General features: G+C 36.2%; 1 protein-coding gene across 1 annotated transcript; it reads left to right on the plus strand.

Annotated features, from left to right (window-relative positions):
* Window positions 1–7,555: 7,555 nt before the first annotated feature.
* Window positions 7,556–13,752, plus strand: LOC120212683 (protein NUCLEAR FUSION DEFECTIVE 4-like). The gene is made up of 2 exons (XM_039210898.1): window positions 7,556–9,143; window positions 13,745–13,752. Exons 1-2 carry the CDS (start codon window positions 7,556–7,558, stop codon window positions 13,750–13,752), a joined length of 1,596 nt encoding a protein of 531 aa, XP_039066829.1.
* Window positions 13,753–18,435: the final 4,683 nt, after the last annotated feature.

Raw genomic sequence — 18,435 nt, forward strand, 5'->3', positions numbered from 1 at the left:
TGTCTTTTATCGATTTTATCCGCATGTTAATTGAATAGTATGAATCAATTATGTAATTTCCATGTTCAATCTAACATTGCATTTTATTTTCATTTCATTTATAATTAGAGTTTGAATTTAAATTTCAATTTGAGTTTGAATTTAAATGTAAATTTCGGCTTCACTATAAATATTAGCCCTAAACCGAAATTCCATCCATCCAAAAAATAACTTGCTCAATGGATGCATCGGGAGATAACATCAAATTCCATTGCTAAGGTAACAACTTACCTTTTTCAAAACTTATTAACTTATTAACTTATCTTTATCCAGTATGCCTGCTTGTTACTCAAAATTATGATGGTCGGGATTTCCCTCGTGTTTCATTTAGGTTGATTGCTCCGAATATATAATGACATTTGATCACTAAATCGTTGTTGGTTGATTGGTCGGGCTTTTATATCCATATTTGCTTCTTTGTACACCGATACATTTGAGGATTATTGAAATATCAACACTAATTATAATGTGCATAATGAATGTGATTTATTCATTCGTGTCGATACATGTTGTCCAGAATGTATTTCCAAACCAAGTGTACGAACAAAGTGTCGATACATTTATAAAAAAGTATCGATCCCAAAAACATCGAGACCCATAATTATAATGTAATAGGTAAAATAACAATGTAACCAGTCTAAATATACCGGTTTATGAGAAAAGAGGTATACATAAAGTATCGACACTTTATACATTTGTGTCGATACTTTGTGTCCATAATGTATTTTCCAACCAAAACAAGTTCACAAATAAGTGTCGACACATTTATATCAAGTATCGATCCTAAAAACATCGAAACCCGTAACTATAATGTAATAGGTCACTTTACAATGTAACCGGTTTAAATTTATCAGTTTTATGAGAAAATAGGTCTACAATATGTATCGACACTTTATTCATTTGTGTCGATACATGTTGTCCAAAATGTATTTCCAAACCAAGTGCACGAAAAAAGTGTCGATACATTTATAACAAGTGTCGATCCCAAAAACATCGAAACACATAATTATAATGTAATAGGTAACATAACGATGTAACCGGTCTAAATATACCAGTTATTAAAAAAGAAAGATATAAATAATGTATTGATACTTTATACATTTGTGTCGACACTTTATGTCCATAATAAATTTTCCAAACAAGTTCACGAAAAAGTGTCGATACATTTATAACAAGTGTCGATCCCAAAAACATCGAAACACATAATTATAATGTAATAGGTAACATAACAATGTAACCGGTCTAAACATACCGGTTATTAAAAAAAAGGTATACATAATGTATCGATACTTTATACATTTGTGTCGACACTTTATGTCCATAATAAATTTTCCAAACAAGTTCACGAAAAAGAGTCGATACATTTAGAAAAAGTGTCGATCCTAAAAACATCGAAACCCGTAATTATAATGTAATAGGTAACTTTACAATGTAACCGGTTTAATTTTCCGGTTTCATGAGAAAATAGGTCTACATAATGCATCGACACTTTTTAAATTTGTGTCGATACTTTTTAAATTTACGCGTGTTTTTTTCTTATATATACAAAACCCAAATCGAAAAACCCTAAAGGCAGTCCGACGATGATGACCTTCAAATGGAGCCGCATCGTATCAACATTGAAGAAAATCGAAAGCGACCAGTAAGTATCAATGTATTCATGTAATTGTTCTTGAAAAGGTAATTGGATTCAAGTGTTTAAGATCTTTTAATTGATTACAAATTTCAAATCTCTACAGTCTGACTGAATGAAAAATGATAAAGGAAGCTCATAATCCATGTTGAATGTATAGCCAATAAAACACCCTTTCAGGGTCCAAATGGTAAGCTACAAATTGGTAAGACAAGCTTTCTTTGAGGGTTTAGGGACTGAATCCCTATAACGTAAGGAGTACATGATTGAACATTACATATAATAGTTGTATTTAGTTGTTGAAGAATTGTTTTTAATTTTATATGAATATAGATGTAATGTTCAAACATGATTGGATGCTGTGGTTTATTTGCAATAACAATAGGTTGTTGTACATGTTTCTTATACACAGTAGGAGTCATGTTGATACTTAGGATATAGTTGGATCATTGTCTGCATTATTCCAAATGTCTCTAACATCATGTGCGGGACTGAATGACCAGTCCATTCCGTCTTCAAAAAATTCAGTTGAAGTAGGCTGCGTGCTTGTATTCAAATCCAGCTTGACTTGAGGACATGTTAGTTTGTTATGTCCCTCACCGTTGCAAAACCCACATCGCCTAATTTTCTTCTCGACCTTGTTCTTTGTTACTTTTTTCGCTTGCGTTGTTTTCGTTGAGGGTCGCAAACGTTGTTTAATACACTGCTCGATTGACTGAATCATTCAAACCAAATGAGTTCTTAAATTCTTATGTTAATTTTTTCATCTCATCTCTTGCGGTTTTGAAAGACGCATCTGTCTTTGATGCAGCATAGCATAACATACTTGCTGTTGCACATAGAGAAGCAAACCTTGCCATTTGCATTATTTCTGGAGGCACATTCAAATCAACAAAACTGGGTGCAGAAGCCTTCGCATCCTTAGTCCACCTAATTTGAATCAAAGACCCTGGCAAATATGTGTAATCCAAGTGCTTCAAAATATGTAGTTAATGGCGACATGGAAGTCCAACTGTCTCAAATTTTTTGTATGAGCAATTTAGGGTTTTTGTACGAGAATCAAAACTAATTTCAAATGTCCTATTTTTTCTTTGTACTTTTTCAAATAAAAATATTGGCATTCATCTGATAAGTACTGAATCTCTTCCTGAATCTGGTACAATGTCTCTCGTTGAAGTTCTTCTTGGAATACATGAAAAAATTCGCGCGTATAAATCTCAGAAGCATGACTTTCAAATTCAACCAGTTTTGTGATCAAGAAGGGCTTCGTCTGGGAACTTAAGTAATCCACTTTCAACTCGTTTAGACACATTCTACTAATTCCATCTTCAATTGCACGAACAACATCTAAATATGTCTTCTTGTGTTTCAGTGCAATTGCGAGTGAAGTATTCATAGACTCGCACCTTTGTGTTGAGCGAATATTAGTAAAGAAATGATCGGTTAGATATGCTTGTGCCCATAAGTGCCGAGTATTTCCCTTCTCAATCACCCATGGATGTTTTTCGACGTTGAACTCTGAAACAACTGAACGCCATTGAATATTAAATTCGTCGGTTGTCTACCAGGAAACCATGCATTTTGAGAATGTTGTTGTAAATTTTGGGTTACCAATGTTAGCTTGTGCATTGCGAGAAATATGCCAAGAACATAATATGTGCTTAGCATTAGGGATAACAGATTTGATAGCCCTCTGCATTGCCCTCTCCCCATCGGTGACAACTGAAATAGGCGATTTGTTCATCATGGCTTCTAAAAAATTCTGTAGCACCCACTCGAAAGATTGGGACGTCTCGTCAGCGATTATGGCAGTAGCAAACACAATTGTGTTATGGTGATGATTGACACCGACAATAGGCATAATTGGTCGACCATACAAATTATCTTTATACGTTGTGTCGAACGCAATTACATCACCGAAGCATATGTAATCTGATCTCGATGTAGAATCCGACCAAATAAGATTATGCAACGCCCCTGATTCGTCTACCGAGTATGTCACAAAAAACCTGGGATCATCATGTTTCTTATAATCAAAGTAAGCAATAAGCACATTCACATCCCCATCAACGATTTTCTTTGCTTTGCCTCTTTGAAGTGCATTGTAGAGGTCTTTATGTGTAAATCCAACATTATGATAGCCCCCTGCCTGCTGCGTTAAATAGTTCATTACTTGTGACGTGCCAACACCGACCTCTTTCAATATTGTTGCCTCATCGATATCAGCCTTACTTACAGCTCTATTAGAACACATAAATGGTGTCATAGCATGTGTGCAAAATGCATGATTATGTTTCTGATAAGACTTACTTATAACCCACTGATCGTTTGTATTTGTTGCTGCAACTACGATTCTAGCATTGCATCCTGTTCTTGTGATTGGCGTATGAGCACGTTGACGATCAACGGTATTAACTTTTGATACTCGAAACCCTTCTTTGGAATAACAAAATTCTTGTGTCTTCACATTCCCTTCCATGTCAAGCCGTGTTGTTCCCCGACGTGCACTAAACCCATGTTCCCGTGCGAATTCCTTGTAAAAGTACCAAGCTTGATCACGTCAAGAGAAGAGCTTACCAACCAATATGTCAGATTCATCAACTTTATGTACTTTATGGCATTTCTCGGTTGGCTTAACATTGTCTGCATCAGTATGATCCATGGCAAAAATTTTGTTGTGCAATTTCAGTGGTCCCAACAGGAGTTGATGGAGATGTATGTAAGTAAAGGTTCATTGAACAACATGTTTCAGTGGTGCTTTCAATAGGATGTGGTATTGGTAGTGGTGGTAGTTGAAGGGTGGGTACAACATTAAATTTGCATGACATATTCATGTATGTACAATAACTACAGAATTCAATAACTTTAAAGTAATAGGTAAAATTACAATGTAGGTGGTAAAATTAGACTATTTTAATGACAAATAATTATAATGTAATAGGTAAATTGACAATGTAACCAGTATACATATACCGTTTAATTATAAAACAGGTTAACATAAAGTATCGACACTATTAGATTTTGTGTCGATACATTTATAACAAGTATCGATCCCAAAATCAAAGAGACCTATAATTATAATGTAATAGGTAAATTTCCAATGTAACCGGTAGAAATATACCGGGTTCATGAGAGAATAGGTCAATATAAAGTATCGACACTTTTTTAATTTGTGTCGATACATTTTTCCAAAATGAATGGCAAACGAGCGCATAAAGTGTCGATACATTTGTAAAAAGTATCGATCCTCGAAACATCGAAATCGATAATTATTATGTAACATGTAAATTTACAATGTAACCGGTTAATTAGCAAATAGGTCTACATTATGTATCGACACTCTTTAAATATGTGTCGATACTTTTTTCCAAAATAAAGCACAAACGAGTTGCACGCATAAAGTGTCGATACATTTAAAATTGTATTGATCCCGAAAACATCGAAACCGATATACATAATATAATATGTCAATTTGTAATGTAACCGGTTTAAATTTACCGGTTTTATGAGAAAATAGGTAAATATAAGCGCTACCTATTATATTATATAAGCGCTACCTAATTTGTTATTGTACTTGATAATATTTCCGGTTAAATGCCTATTTTATTATATAAGCGCTACCTATTACATTATATAAGCGCTACTTAATATGTTATTGTGCTTGATAATATTTTCGGTTAAATGATATAATATAACCGGTCTAAATTTTAACCGGTCACTTGTTTAACCGGTCATGCCGTTTCTTAGCCCTTTTTTAGGCGCCGCACAACAGAACTTTCCATCCTCGCTATATATATTTCTTGGTTGATTTTAACTTTTTATTGACTAATTGACATGTTGATTGACGACTGAAATGTCGACGTCATAGTGATTTGGCCTAGGTGATAGTGCAATAGGTCTAGGGTTCCAAAAACCCTATTCACTTCTCATATGGATTGTTGGATCAAGCTAAGATACAACGGTTGGGAATAAGCGGTGGTTGGGGGAGAAGAGATGAAAACCCTAATTATTGTTGGGTTATCATACGAGCCATCCTCTTGGGCTTCAGTTTTGGCATGTTGGGTCACTTGGTCTGTTTTTTAATATGGGCACGAGTCTTGTAATAATGGGCCTCGTATGTAACATATAAATGAATAAGAAGATCAATATAAAATTAATTATTAATATATTTTATATTATATCAAATTAACATTAACCTAGCCTATTCAAACTTGATTAAAACCCAAACACAAATGGTGATAACATACAGTTAATACAAATGGCAAACCCTAAAATAATTATCACATACAAAGGAATAACCTAATCATAAGTCGTTTATAATTAATTAGTAACTCAAACATACTATTTCCTAGACTCAATATAATATACTATAAACAAAATAAAGTAAAAAATAATGATTAAATAAAATGAAAAGAGAAATTTGATCTCGGACAAAATATAGTGTCTACAATATCTGAACTATTTAATCATCGTAATTGATGTGCAGCATCTAATGTATTTTATCATTTTTTTACCAATTATATTTTTTTATTGTATGTTGATATTATTTTTTTTCACTCTTAACTTAAAAAAGCTAAAAATATCCACTATTTTACCTCTAACCCTCCTCTCGTCCTAGATCTAGAGAAAACAAAGAGGTTATCTTGGACGAACGATGATCTTCTTGTTTCGGTGACGAAGAAATCGAACCCCTTTGAAGGAAAAGGTAACGTTCTCCTCCTTTCATTTCCCTCTTATTCTTCTTTTCTATTTTATTATCTCTTTCTTGGTTCGAATGGTGTCCTTTTTTTTCTTCAAAAAGCCTCCCTGAGTCTGACTTCCGTATTCTCCAAGCCAGAGAATTTATTACAGTAGATGTTTTTGGTTTTGTATATGATTTATTGCAGCAGATGTTGGTTTTTGTTTTTGTCTTGGAATCACAGTTGAATAAAGGTTGTTGCATGTGTTATCCTATAGTGTATACCCATTATGATTTTTTTTATGTTGATATTATTTTTTTCACTCTTAACTTAAAAAATCTATAAATATCCACTATTTTACCCATAACCCTCCTCTCGTCCTAGATCTAGAGAAAACAAAGGTTACCTCAGACGAACGACAATCTTCTTGTTTCAGTGACGAAGAAATCAAACCCCTTTGAAGGAAAAGGTTATGTTCTCCTCCTTTCATTTCCCTCTTTTTCTTCTTTTCTATTTTATTCTCTCTTTCTTGGTTCGAATGGTGTCCTTTTTTTTCTTCAAAAAGCCTCCCCCGAGTCCGACACCCGTATTCCCCAAGTCAAGGAATATATTGCAACAGATTTTTGTTTTTGTATACGATTGATTACAGCATATGCTGGTTTTTGTTTTGTCTTGGAATCATGGTAAATAACGGTTGTTGCGTCCCGTAATCGGTACAATCTTCCGTTTCCCGTTAAATTGCGGGTGCAATCGATCGAGATTGGTGTGAATTTGTGACCTACCGAAAAAATAATAAAAACTATCAAAACCGGTTTCGGACGGTGATACGACCATAATATCACGACTGCTATCACGTTTTCGGAATGCTATTGGATACCCTGGCCGTAATTAGAGAAAGAAATACGGCACGATAAAATTTGTATAACGTGACCTACCAAACTCAAAAGTCTAATCCCAAGTAGTTTATCTTTATCTATAATCCTTTGCTTAACAACTCTTTAATCAACCCTGCAAAGCTTATATCTACAGATCCCTTTCTTCCTCTGGATTCCATTCCCGCAGACTGCAAACTGATAAAGTTTGAAGTACAGTTGAGGAAGCAATGGGCAGTTTGACGATGACAAGAGGGCTCAAAGCCGAAGAACTGTTGCCTTTTACGGTACAGTTCCTTCGAGGACGATGGTTCGCACTTTTTGCATCCTTCATGATCATGGCTGGTACCGGTGCAACCTATCTATTCGGAACCTACTCCAAAGAGATCAAAGCCACTCTCGATTATGATCAGACCACTCTCAATCTTTTAGGCTTCTCAAAGGATCTCGGTGCCAACATCGGTGTCTTTTCCGGCCTTATCGCCGAGGTAACTCCCACTTGGTTCGTTCTCCTACTCGGCGCTGCATTCAACTTCGGAGGCTATTTCATGATTTGGTTAGCCGTGACAGGCAGAATAGCCAAGCCGAAGGTTTGGCAAATGTGCGTTTACATATGCATTGGAGCAAATTCACAGAATTTTGCTAATACTGGTGCGCTTATCACCAGCGTAAAGAACTTCCCTGAGAGCCGGGGTTCGATGTTGGGTCTGTTGAAGGGGTTTACTGGACTCAGTGGAGCTGTGATGACTCAGATTTATCTGGCTGTTTACGGGAATGATTCGAAGTCTCTCATCCTTCTCATCGGATGGCTTCCGGCTGCGATTTCGGTCATATTTGTGTATACAATCCGGACGATGAAGCCGGTTAAACACCCCAATGAGGTGAACGTGCTTTATCAGTTCCTCGGAGCTTCAGTTGTTCTTGCGGTGTTTTTAATGGCGGTGACTTTAGCAGAGAAGCTTGTTACTTTCTCGAGAGCAGCATTCGCCGGTGTGACCACGGTGGTTTGTTTCCTTGTCTTTTCCCCTCTCTTCATTTGCATCAGAGAAGAATTACTGGTTTGGAACATCCAAAAGCAGCCAACGGATCCTCCAAGCGAGATCACAGTAGAGAGGCCAACAGCACAAGTAGGCGAACCGAATCAAATGGATGATGAAAAGGTAGTAAGGTCGTGTTTTTTAACCATTTTTGACAAGCCCGAGAGAGGAGAAGACTACACGATTCTTCAAGCATTAACAAGCGTAGACATGTGGGTTTTGTTTCTTTCAACATTCTGTGGACTTGGTGCAAGCCTAACTGCTGTAGACAACTTGGGGCAAATCGGTGAGTCACTCGGCTATCCGAATAAAACAGTCACCAGTTTCATCTCGCTGCTCAGCATCTGGAATTTCTTCGGAAGGGTGTTTTCCGGCTTTGTATCGGAGACGTTGATCGTAAAATACAAGGTTCCAAGACCACTGATGATGACCATGGTCCTTCTTCTCGCATGCATCGGCTACCTTTTGGTTGCCTTTCCGGTTCCAGGTTCACTGTATGCAGCATCCATCATCATCGGATTCTCATTCGGTGCACAATATCCGTTGATTTTCGCCATCATTTCGGAGCTTTTCGGGCTGAAATACTACTCTACGTTGTTCAATTGCGGACAATTGGTTAGTCCGCTGGGTTCATACATATTCAACGTGAGGCTAACGGGATTCTTATACGATCGAGAGGCGCTGAAGGATCTTGCGAAGAAAGGTCTAACACGATCGTCTGTGAAAGCATTGACTTGTATTGGCGTTCATTGTTACAGGTCGTCGCTTATAATTTTGGCTATTGTTACCTTTTTCGGAGCATTGAGTTCTCTCGTTTTGGTTCTAAGAACACGAAAGTACTACAGAAGCGATATATACAAAAAATACAGAGAAAATGTAGAGAGTTTATGAGCAGTGGAGGATGACCCACCCTGGAATCCAAGTTTTCTTATATTAGATGTTTGTTTTATTATGTGTGTGCACCTTGAAATTTTACTCGTCTCCCATAGGATAATTTTCAATAAAATATTATTTTATTATCCATTTTAATTATCTTTATATTTAATAATATATAAAAATATCATGTCATATATTAATAATAAAATAATTTGTAATGACCAAAATAAGAGTAATTTGAAAGTTTTATGAGTAAATTAAAAAAATTAAAAGTATAATAAGTGAAATGGGAGATAAATAAAGTTTAGTGATGAATGAAGCAGTTTAAGCTAAATTATAATTGTAATTAATTCGTATAAACATAACTTATATTAAAAAGAGAAAATAACCTAAGTGACCAAAAATGCCTTATAATATACGATTTTAACCAATTTTTTTTGGATTTGCCAAAATGACCAACTAAATCGCAATGCGATCGATAATTCGCAGCGCGATCTCTGGTATCGTAAATCAGTTTCCAGATTTGCAACACGATTCTGACTATCGCATTGCGATTTTCCAAATTCGCGTTGCGATTTTCCGACTATCGCAATGCGAATATGTAAATCGCAATGCGATTATGACTACCGCAACGCGATTCTGACTATCGCAACGAGATTCTGACTATCGCAACGCAATTCTGACTGTCGCAACGCGATGCTGACTATCGCAATACGATTTTCAAAGCGCCATTATTATCGCAACGCATATTTTTTTTCCAAATTCCAAACACGAATATTAATATATCGGAACACTGAACCGTCCACAGTATATCCCGTAATCGCAACTCATAACCTAAAACCCTAAATCACAACTCAATTTCATCTCCATCTCTCACTCTCTAAGGCGACATTCATCCCCATCTCCGACGAAATCAGTCCCCATCTCCGGCGAAATCCGTCTATCTCCATCTCTCATAGCCACCCTCACAATCATTCACGGTCAGAAATGGAAAATCAACCAAATCAACCACCGAGGGTTAGTTTTTTTAATTATTTTTATTTTGAAATTTTTGCATTATTATTAGGTTTTTCATATTGAAATTGATGATAAGTTTACTGGTAATTTCAATAATAGATTAACCATTCCATTTAGATTGCTTATTAAATTCATTCGATTGCTGCCAATACTGCTAAACTGTTTAGTCTTTAAACCCTGTGAATTTAGTATTTGTCTTTGTTTTGTCTTTTGGTTGAAGTAATGCAATCCATTCAAGTTTTAATTTTAGTATTTGAAATCGAGAATCGCAACGGGAAATGAAAATCGCAACGACAGAATCACAATGCGATTTTAGTTTCGCGTTGTGATTTTCATTTCGCGTTGCGATAATCAAATTCGCGTTGCGATAGTCATTTTCGTGTTGCGATTTTCATTTTAGTGTTGCGATTTTAAGTTTCATAAACTATTCTTCTTCTGCAAATTGAAACTTGAATGAATTGCATTACTTCAACAAAAAACAAAGACAAATACTAAATTCACAGTGTTGTAAATTTAAGTTTGAAGAATAAACTACTACTCTTTATGTTTATTGTTCTTGGTATATCTTCACAGTGTAGTTTTTGGTATATCTAACTTGGTATGTTTATTGTTTTTGTAGAACTTTTATTCTTCTCAATTGACCTTAAGAAATAAATTAAGCATGGCCAAAACAATTGCGTCGAAGCTTTTACCTACACAAAGAAAAATATTTGAGGATACTTGCTTCGGGCCATGGCTGAAAGTACAACATCCGGATGGAGATGCTATGTTAACCCATCTGTTTCTTCAAACCATGACTAGCGATCTACCAGAGACTATACAACATCGTGATGAAGAGATATGATTTGATTTTCCACCGGTGTATACGTGTTTTGGGCGGGAGAAGTTTTGCTTAATCATCGGTCTACGCTTCGGACACGATGATATAGGTCGGTACACTAGACATATTACCCGCCCATCATGGTTATCCCAGGTTTTTCCTGAGCTGTCAATGGAGAAGCCGAATTTACACGTGGAAGACTTGATGAGATTATTGAATAAGAAAGATAGTTTCACTCGGATGGATGACGTCAATGTTGTCCGAGTATGCCTTCTAATACTTTTGCATGCCGCTTTTTAGGCAGAGAGGCCAGACAACCTATTCCTAATGATCTAATTAAATTGGTAGAGGACCTAAATGCATGGAACTTGTTTCCGTGGGGTTCGTATCTATGGAAAGCTACATGGAATAAGTTGTCATCTGCCTTTGATGATCGAAAAAGTTTGCGTGGCGATGGTTCCAAATACACTTTGTCAGGATTTATTTGGGCCTTTAAGGTAAGAATTTTTATATAATGTTTCTAAAATTATAATTAATTATTATTTAACAATTACTAATGTTTGTTATTATATTGTTTGTAGATTTGGATATTTGAGGCATTTCCCGCCATGCAGACATATGCATTAAAAACTTCTAATGATATTCCTAGGGCTATTTCCTGGAAGAGGAAACGGACCTTGCAGCAATGGGAAGATTTACTACCGTATACGATAATAAATAATGTAACTTAACATAAATACTACCATATGTTTATAAACAAGTTATTACTAGTACACGTTTAACTTTGTTTGAGCTTTTATATTGTTAGGAGTCCAACACTCCATTACAGAGGCTGACACCCACAGAAGCTGAGCTTGCCACTGATTGGTGGCAAGCTAGTAAGCGTTTTTTTATGGCACGGATGATGAGCATCCTCACTTCGAGAGCCATCACCTCACCCAGAGCCATCACCTGATCGACCCGACTATACACCTCCACAACGAGAGCCATCACCTATTCTGTCACATCATCGAGCCTATTCTCCACCATCACCTCATGATAGGCGACCGACAAAGATGCCACGACGTTTATCTCCCTATTCTCCACCTCCACCTCCACGGGATGAGTTAGGGGAGTTACGTGATGAGGTCAATGCCTTGCGTGAGGAGGTCGGTATTTTACGCGATGACAATGGTGCATGGCGTGTTAGGTGTCTACTTTACGTGGTGAGGTAGCCGCTCTACGTGAGATGGTAGCATCGTTACAGAATGAGGTTCATACTTTACGCAACGAGGTAAGTTTAATATTTTTCATATTTAACTTGATGATAAATTTACTCGTAATTTCACTTAGATTAACTATTTCACTTAGATTAACCATTTCACTTAGATTACTTAGTAAATTCATTCGGTTGCTGCCAATACTGCTAAACTGTTTATTCTTTAACCCTGTGAAGTTAGTATTTGTTTTTGGTTGTCTTTTGGTTGAAGTAATGCCATCTATTCAAGTTTCAATTTGCAGAAGAATAATAGTTTACTTTCGCAACGTGAAAATGACTATTGCAACGCGAAAATGACTATCGCAACACGAATTTGACTATCGCAACGAAAGAATCGCAATGCGAAATGAAAATCGCATTACGAAATGAAAATCGCATTACGATTCTCTCATTGCGATAGTCAAATTCGCGTTGTGATAGTCATTTTCGCGTTGCGATAGTCATTCGTGTTGCGATTTTAAGTTTCAGATTATATTCTTCTTCTGTAAATTGAAACTTGAATGAATTGCATTACTTCAACCAAAAGAGACAAAGACAAATACTAACTTCACAGTGTTAAAAATTTAAGTTTCAAGAATAAACTACTACTCTATATGTTGTCATTGAACCTGCACTAAACCTATATGTTGTCCTTTTAAATGTTTATATAAGTGATTACTTCTGGAATGTTATCTGATGCATTTTGTGAACAATGATATAATAATGACTTGGGTGAATACCGTGCAAGTTTGAAATATATTTGTCTTTGTTTTCACTGTTTAATATCATGTCTGTTTATTTACTGATTTATGTATTAATTTATTTTTAGCGGCCCGCTAAGGTGGATGCTCTACGTCGGGTTTTTCTTGCAAGACGGAGTTCACGCATCAGACTGCGTGCACGTGCCATTAAGTCTCTGTTCACCCTAATAGTGCGAAGAATCCGTAAGAAAAAGCCCGACTCACCTGTCATCGTTCAAGAGGCCTCCCCTATCGTTCAAGAGTCCCCTATCATCCCTCAAGAGTCCCCTCTCACCGTTCAAGAGGCCACTGTCATCGTTGAAGAGGTCCCTCCCAACATTCTAGAGCTCGATTCACACGGCGTAATATATCAAATTATTGAGAAACCCCCTCACGTGTCGGACATGATGGATGCATGTTAGCTTTCGTATAAGTTACCGGCCAGTATCATTCCGGCAGATGAAGTGGAGAGGAAATAACTACCGGAAACAATTCTGGATAATTACCCTTTGGGCTAAGACCGCAATTGATTTTTATCTACATGAGCGGTGCCAAGGGTGTTACCCTGACATATACAAAATCAATGATGATATGCATTTGTTGATTGAACGCTCTTGGTGGGGTGTGTTATTAGGGGTTGAAGACAATGGCTATTTCGATGGGGGTAAGTCTTATATTTCTTCTTATATTTCATTTTGATTAATTTTTTTTTAAATTTATGTAATTCACTAATATATGTCTTTTTTTGTAAAACAACATATTGATGCATGGGTGTCACGTCTTCTAATAGTAAGGAAATTGAAGAGAAATAAAAATAAAAAAAATACGCGATATACAATTATGCCGACGTCTTTTCACATAGTTCACTTGAAGAATCAACGACAGGAATCATATGTGTTGGCTAATGGACAAGCTAAACTTTATCCTGCATAGTGGGAGGTCGATAAGGTTAGTATTTATTTTTTTAAAATATTTTAAAGGTGTTCATAAATAAGTGCGCAATTTGAATTATTACTTATGATTGCAGGTGTTTATCCCTGTTTTGGAACGTACTCATTGGCTTCTCGTCGAGCTTCAGCTCCCATCCCTGAAGACAATAGTATATGACAGCATGATAAATTACATATCATTGTCTGATTTGAGAGATATTATTAAGGGATGGAGCTCTCATTTGGCTAAATTCTTAGATGCGATTAATTATTGGACTTATTATGGAAACAAGAAGCCAAAGAAGTTTAATGTTACAGTTATCAGAGACGAGACCGCGCCACAACAAATGTCGGAAGCCAGAGGGGATTGTGGTCCTCTCGTATGCATGTGCTTGGAGCGTTTGACGACAGGAAGTACACAGTTTCTACCTCCCACCGATAGAGATAGAGGTACAGTAGGCTTGTGGTTTCGGCATTTTATGGCTAGAGCGATATATGCGAGACGTTGCCTACCTGCATCCGCATTATGAAAGTGTCCATAAATAATTTTTCAAATACAAGTGTTGTTAAGTACCTAGAATTCAATAATATTTTGTTGTTTGTTTGTTTTAGATGTGTAGAAAGTGTTATTTGAGCAAATGTTTGGTTTCTGCAGGTTAATACTGAAGTGAGTTGCGTGAAATTGATGTATGGGTGCATAAACAACTGTCTGGGGTACACTTTTTTTTATTGTTTAATTGATTCTTAAAAGTCTGATTTGTTTAATTGATGAGGAAAATAAGAATTATTATCATTTTTTGCTTGTTTAATTGATTTATAAAAATTGATTTGTAAAAGTTGATTTATTTAATATTGATGTGTAAATAATTCTTATTTGTGCTTGTTTAATTGATTGAAATGTAAAAGTTGATTTGTTGATTTCAATCTGCATCATATTGAAGGCAAAAGATCTGTTGGAGGTACACTTTCGCAATGCTAAACTCAAAATTGCAATGCGAAAGCCAAAATCGCAACGCGGAAGTCAATTCGCGTTGCGATAGTCTAATACGCTTTGCGATTTTCTCGTTGCGATAGTCAAATTCGCGTTGCGATTTTCTCGTTGTGATAGTCAAATACCCATTGCGATAATCAAATTCGCGTTGCGATAGTCAAATTCGCATTGCGATAGACAAATTCGCGTTGCGATTTTTGCGTTGCGATAGTCATATTCGTGTTGCGATAGTCAAATTCGCGTTGCAATTTTTGAGTTGCGATAATCAAATTCGCGTTGCGATAGTCAAATTCGCGTTGCGATATTCAAATGAATGTGTAATAAGTGATAACAACTGAACAGATCATAGCAATGTTCAAACTCAAGTTACTATACATGCCTAACTGAAAAATAAAAGTTTACACATAATACAACGTTTGCATTTAAAATCACCTAAGTTAATAGTCCCAAAAGGTGAAGCCGGTTGTGATTGGGATTTTGATTTTGATTTTGATTGCGATTTTGATTGCCTTTTTCTTGACACCATATGAGCTTTGGATTTTGATGAGGATCCATATTTTGGTAGAGGAAAAGATTGTGATGGCACTGGTGATCCACATGTCAACCTTGTATGACCACTTTCCTTGCACCGACTACATGTCGATCTCTTATTCTCTTCACCCTTAGACGGTATACGATCGTGACTTTTTGGTCAGTAGCCTTGTCCATGGCTGGTGGCAAAACTGTTGTAAGTCATGTGGTATGTCCCACTCAGAAGGATGTGGAATAGGGTAGATAATCTCGGCATAAGTCTGTCGATATACTTCTGTAGTGTAGCAATCCATAGCGTATGCGCTTGAATCATCTTGGTTTAGATGAAGAGAAACTTTTATAACATGCCCACACGGATAACCAGATGTTTGTCATTTCATACAACTACACGTCTTTGCATTTAGATCGACAAGCCCATTTAAGTTATTATCCAGTACTTCAAACAAAGTGTTTGAACATGGTTCAACTCTCCATGACGTTGACTTCACAACACGTTTCATTATCTTTTTTTCAGTCCATGGTGTAACATGATGTTCCAATGTTCCTATAAATTTAAATAAATAATACTTAGTAAAATATATGATAAGTTACGAATTTAAAGAAATAATACGGCATGGTTTCTTTTCTTGTAGTACCACTGTTGAATAGAGGCTCGAAAAAACTCCATAACATAGTAATGGGTAATTTCCGGAATGACGACTTAGAGCGTTGATTGATTCTGCACTATTAGACGTCATGAAACCATATCTTGCTCCAAGTTGATGTACTCTTGACTATCTTTCAAACCCGACATCTTCTAGTGTTTGAGCACACTGAGGCAAAACACGTCTTAAACAATTTATATGCTTATTAAAATCCACTTCCGATAAGTTTACAGCCTTCCAGTATGTCCATTTGTGATTTTTTATACCAACAGACCTTGATTTTAGATTTCTATATAAATGAACACCACAAAGTCCATGAAAAGCATCTGGGAAACACCTTCTAACAGCGTTGTCAATTGAGTTTGCCCTATCGGATATGATTGTCAGATTGCTAATAAGACCTATGCAATCCCTAAGATGCCCCATAAACCATATCCATGAATCAGAGGTTTCAGATTTGCCAACCCCGTAAGCTATTGGCAGTATCCCATTGTTAGCATCCATGGCTACTGCTAATAAGTTTACTCCAAGGTCAACCTTTTAAATGTGCTCCGTCAACTATAATAACTGGGCGCATGCAAGTAATAAATGAACGAATCTAAAATCATATACACAAGAAATATAATCATTTAAATGTGAAATGCATGTAACTAACAAAAATGAGTCAACAAAATTATATTGATTTACTAACCGCAGCACCAATGGCGATAAACAGCAACTCAAAGCGTCCATCTCTATCTTTTGATATGAGTTACCGACCCATGATTTTTCAGCTTTAAATTGTGACAATAAGCCGGCAGTTGGTCAAACGATGCTTCTGGCGACCCCCTCAACAATTCCAAGGCATAACATTTGGCTCTCCAAGCTTGAGAATATGAGATACTAATCTTGAACCGAGCATTCATGTCAGTCATAATTTCATGTCCCGATATACCCTGCCATTCAAAAACATTAACTCAGTCAGAAACCACCCAATACATTTTTGTTTGCTGTCTATGGTGAGGAAAAACTTGGGTTCTTGAACATGTATGTTTATCAATAAAAGTCCTAACTTGAAACATTTCGCAATCTTTTATCCTCTTTGCAATCATACGCCACGTACAGTTTTTGTCAATCATACACCTTGTTTCGAAACGATCTTTGCTTGATTTGTTAACTTTTAGTTGATAGCCATCTTCCACACATTTCGTATACAAAGCTATCTTCAAGTCTTACTTTGTATCAAAACAATCATCTTTCTTGATACGAATAATTTTTGTGTAACAATCAACTGTTATTTTTACCAACTCTTCTTCCGGTATCTGAAGTAATTCTGGCATATTCCAGTTATACTCCTATGGCATTTTCTTCGGGGACTTTTCTTCGGGGATTTCTTCTTCTTCTTTTTCTTTTTCAGGGTTATATAAATTACAGAATGGATGTTCAACATGTTCATTCACATCGTAACTTCATCCTCATTATCATCAACAACATCTTCCTCGGCAGCGGGTTTCATCAAAATTCGGGTATTGATCAATATCAAAATCATTACACGCAGGGTCTGTTTCTTCTTCTGAAACATCATCAAAATCCGAGTATTTACCAAGATCAAAGTCCGGGTATTGACCAAGATCAAATTTCGAATACCGACTAGTACTTACAATTTTTTCTATTGGCTCATCATCGTCTAACTGGTTAATACGAAAAACCGGAATTTGGTGCTGAAAGTTGATTGGGATTGGATTAGGGAAAGGTTGTGTGTTTTGAGATTATGTTTGATATTGGAAATGTGATGAACAAAATTTGCTTGGTGATGAAACCATTAAATTTTGAGTACCATAAACTGGGGTTGAAAACTTAGTTGATTACTACCCGGTACTGACCCAACTTCACTACTTTTAGGTTCAACAACATACAATGTAACATCATCTTGCGAAACACTAATGTAAGCAATAAATCGTTCAACATCTTCATTGTCGGTTAACAAATAAACTTTACATTTTCTCTGATAAGATAGCCTAAATCCACTTAAGGGCTCTAAATTCAATTTATTTACAACACGTAACATTAGAGTTTCATAAGTTAACTTTTTTAATGACAGTTTTAGTTGAAGATTCATGGGTAAAGACATATATTGTAAAACACCATTAACATTCTCCCATGACCCTCCAAAACACAAATCTATCTAAACATGATCAACATTAGATGATTTCATTATTATAAATTAATTTACTAAACAAACGAGCTGCGAAACTAAAACATGTTGCCGGATGGGGAAGGATGTCGTTGGATATAGGAACGGATGTCGTCGGAGAGAGTGATAGATGGAGATGAAATGAGTTGCGATTTAGGGATTTAGGTTATGAGTTGCTTCTGCTGCGTAGTTATATACCCAAAACATTTGTGTTGCG

The sequence above is a fragment of the Hibiscus syriacus genome, unplaced genomic scaffold, assembly GCF_006381635.1.
Source record: "Hibiscus syriacus cultivar Baekdansim isolate YM2019G1 unplaced genomic scaffold, ASM638163v2 tig00110015_pilon, whole genome shotgun sequence".
Taxonomy (NCBI): Eukaryota; Viridiplantae; Streptophyta; class Magnoliopsida; order Malvales; family Malvaceae; genus Hibiscus; species Hibiscus syriacus.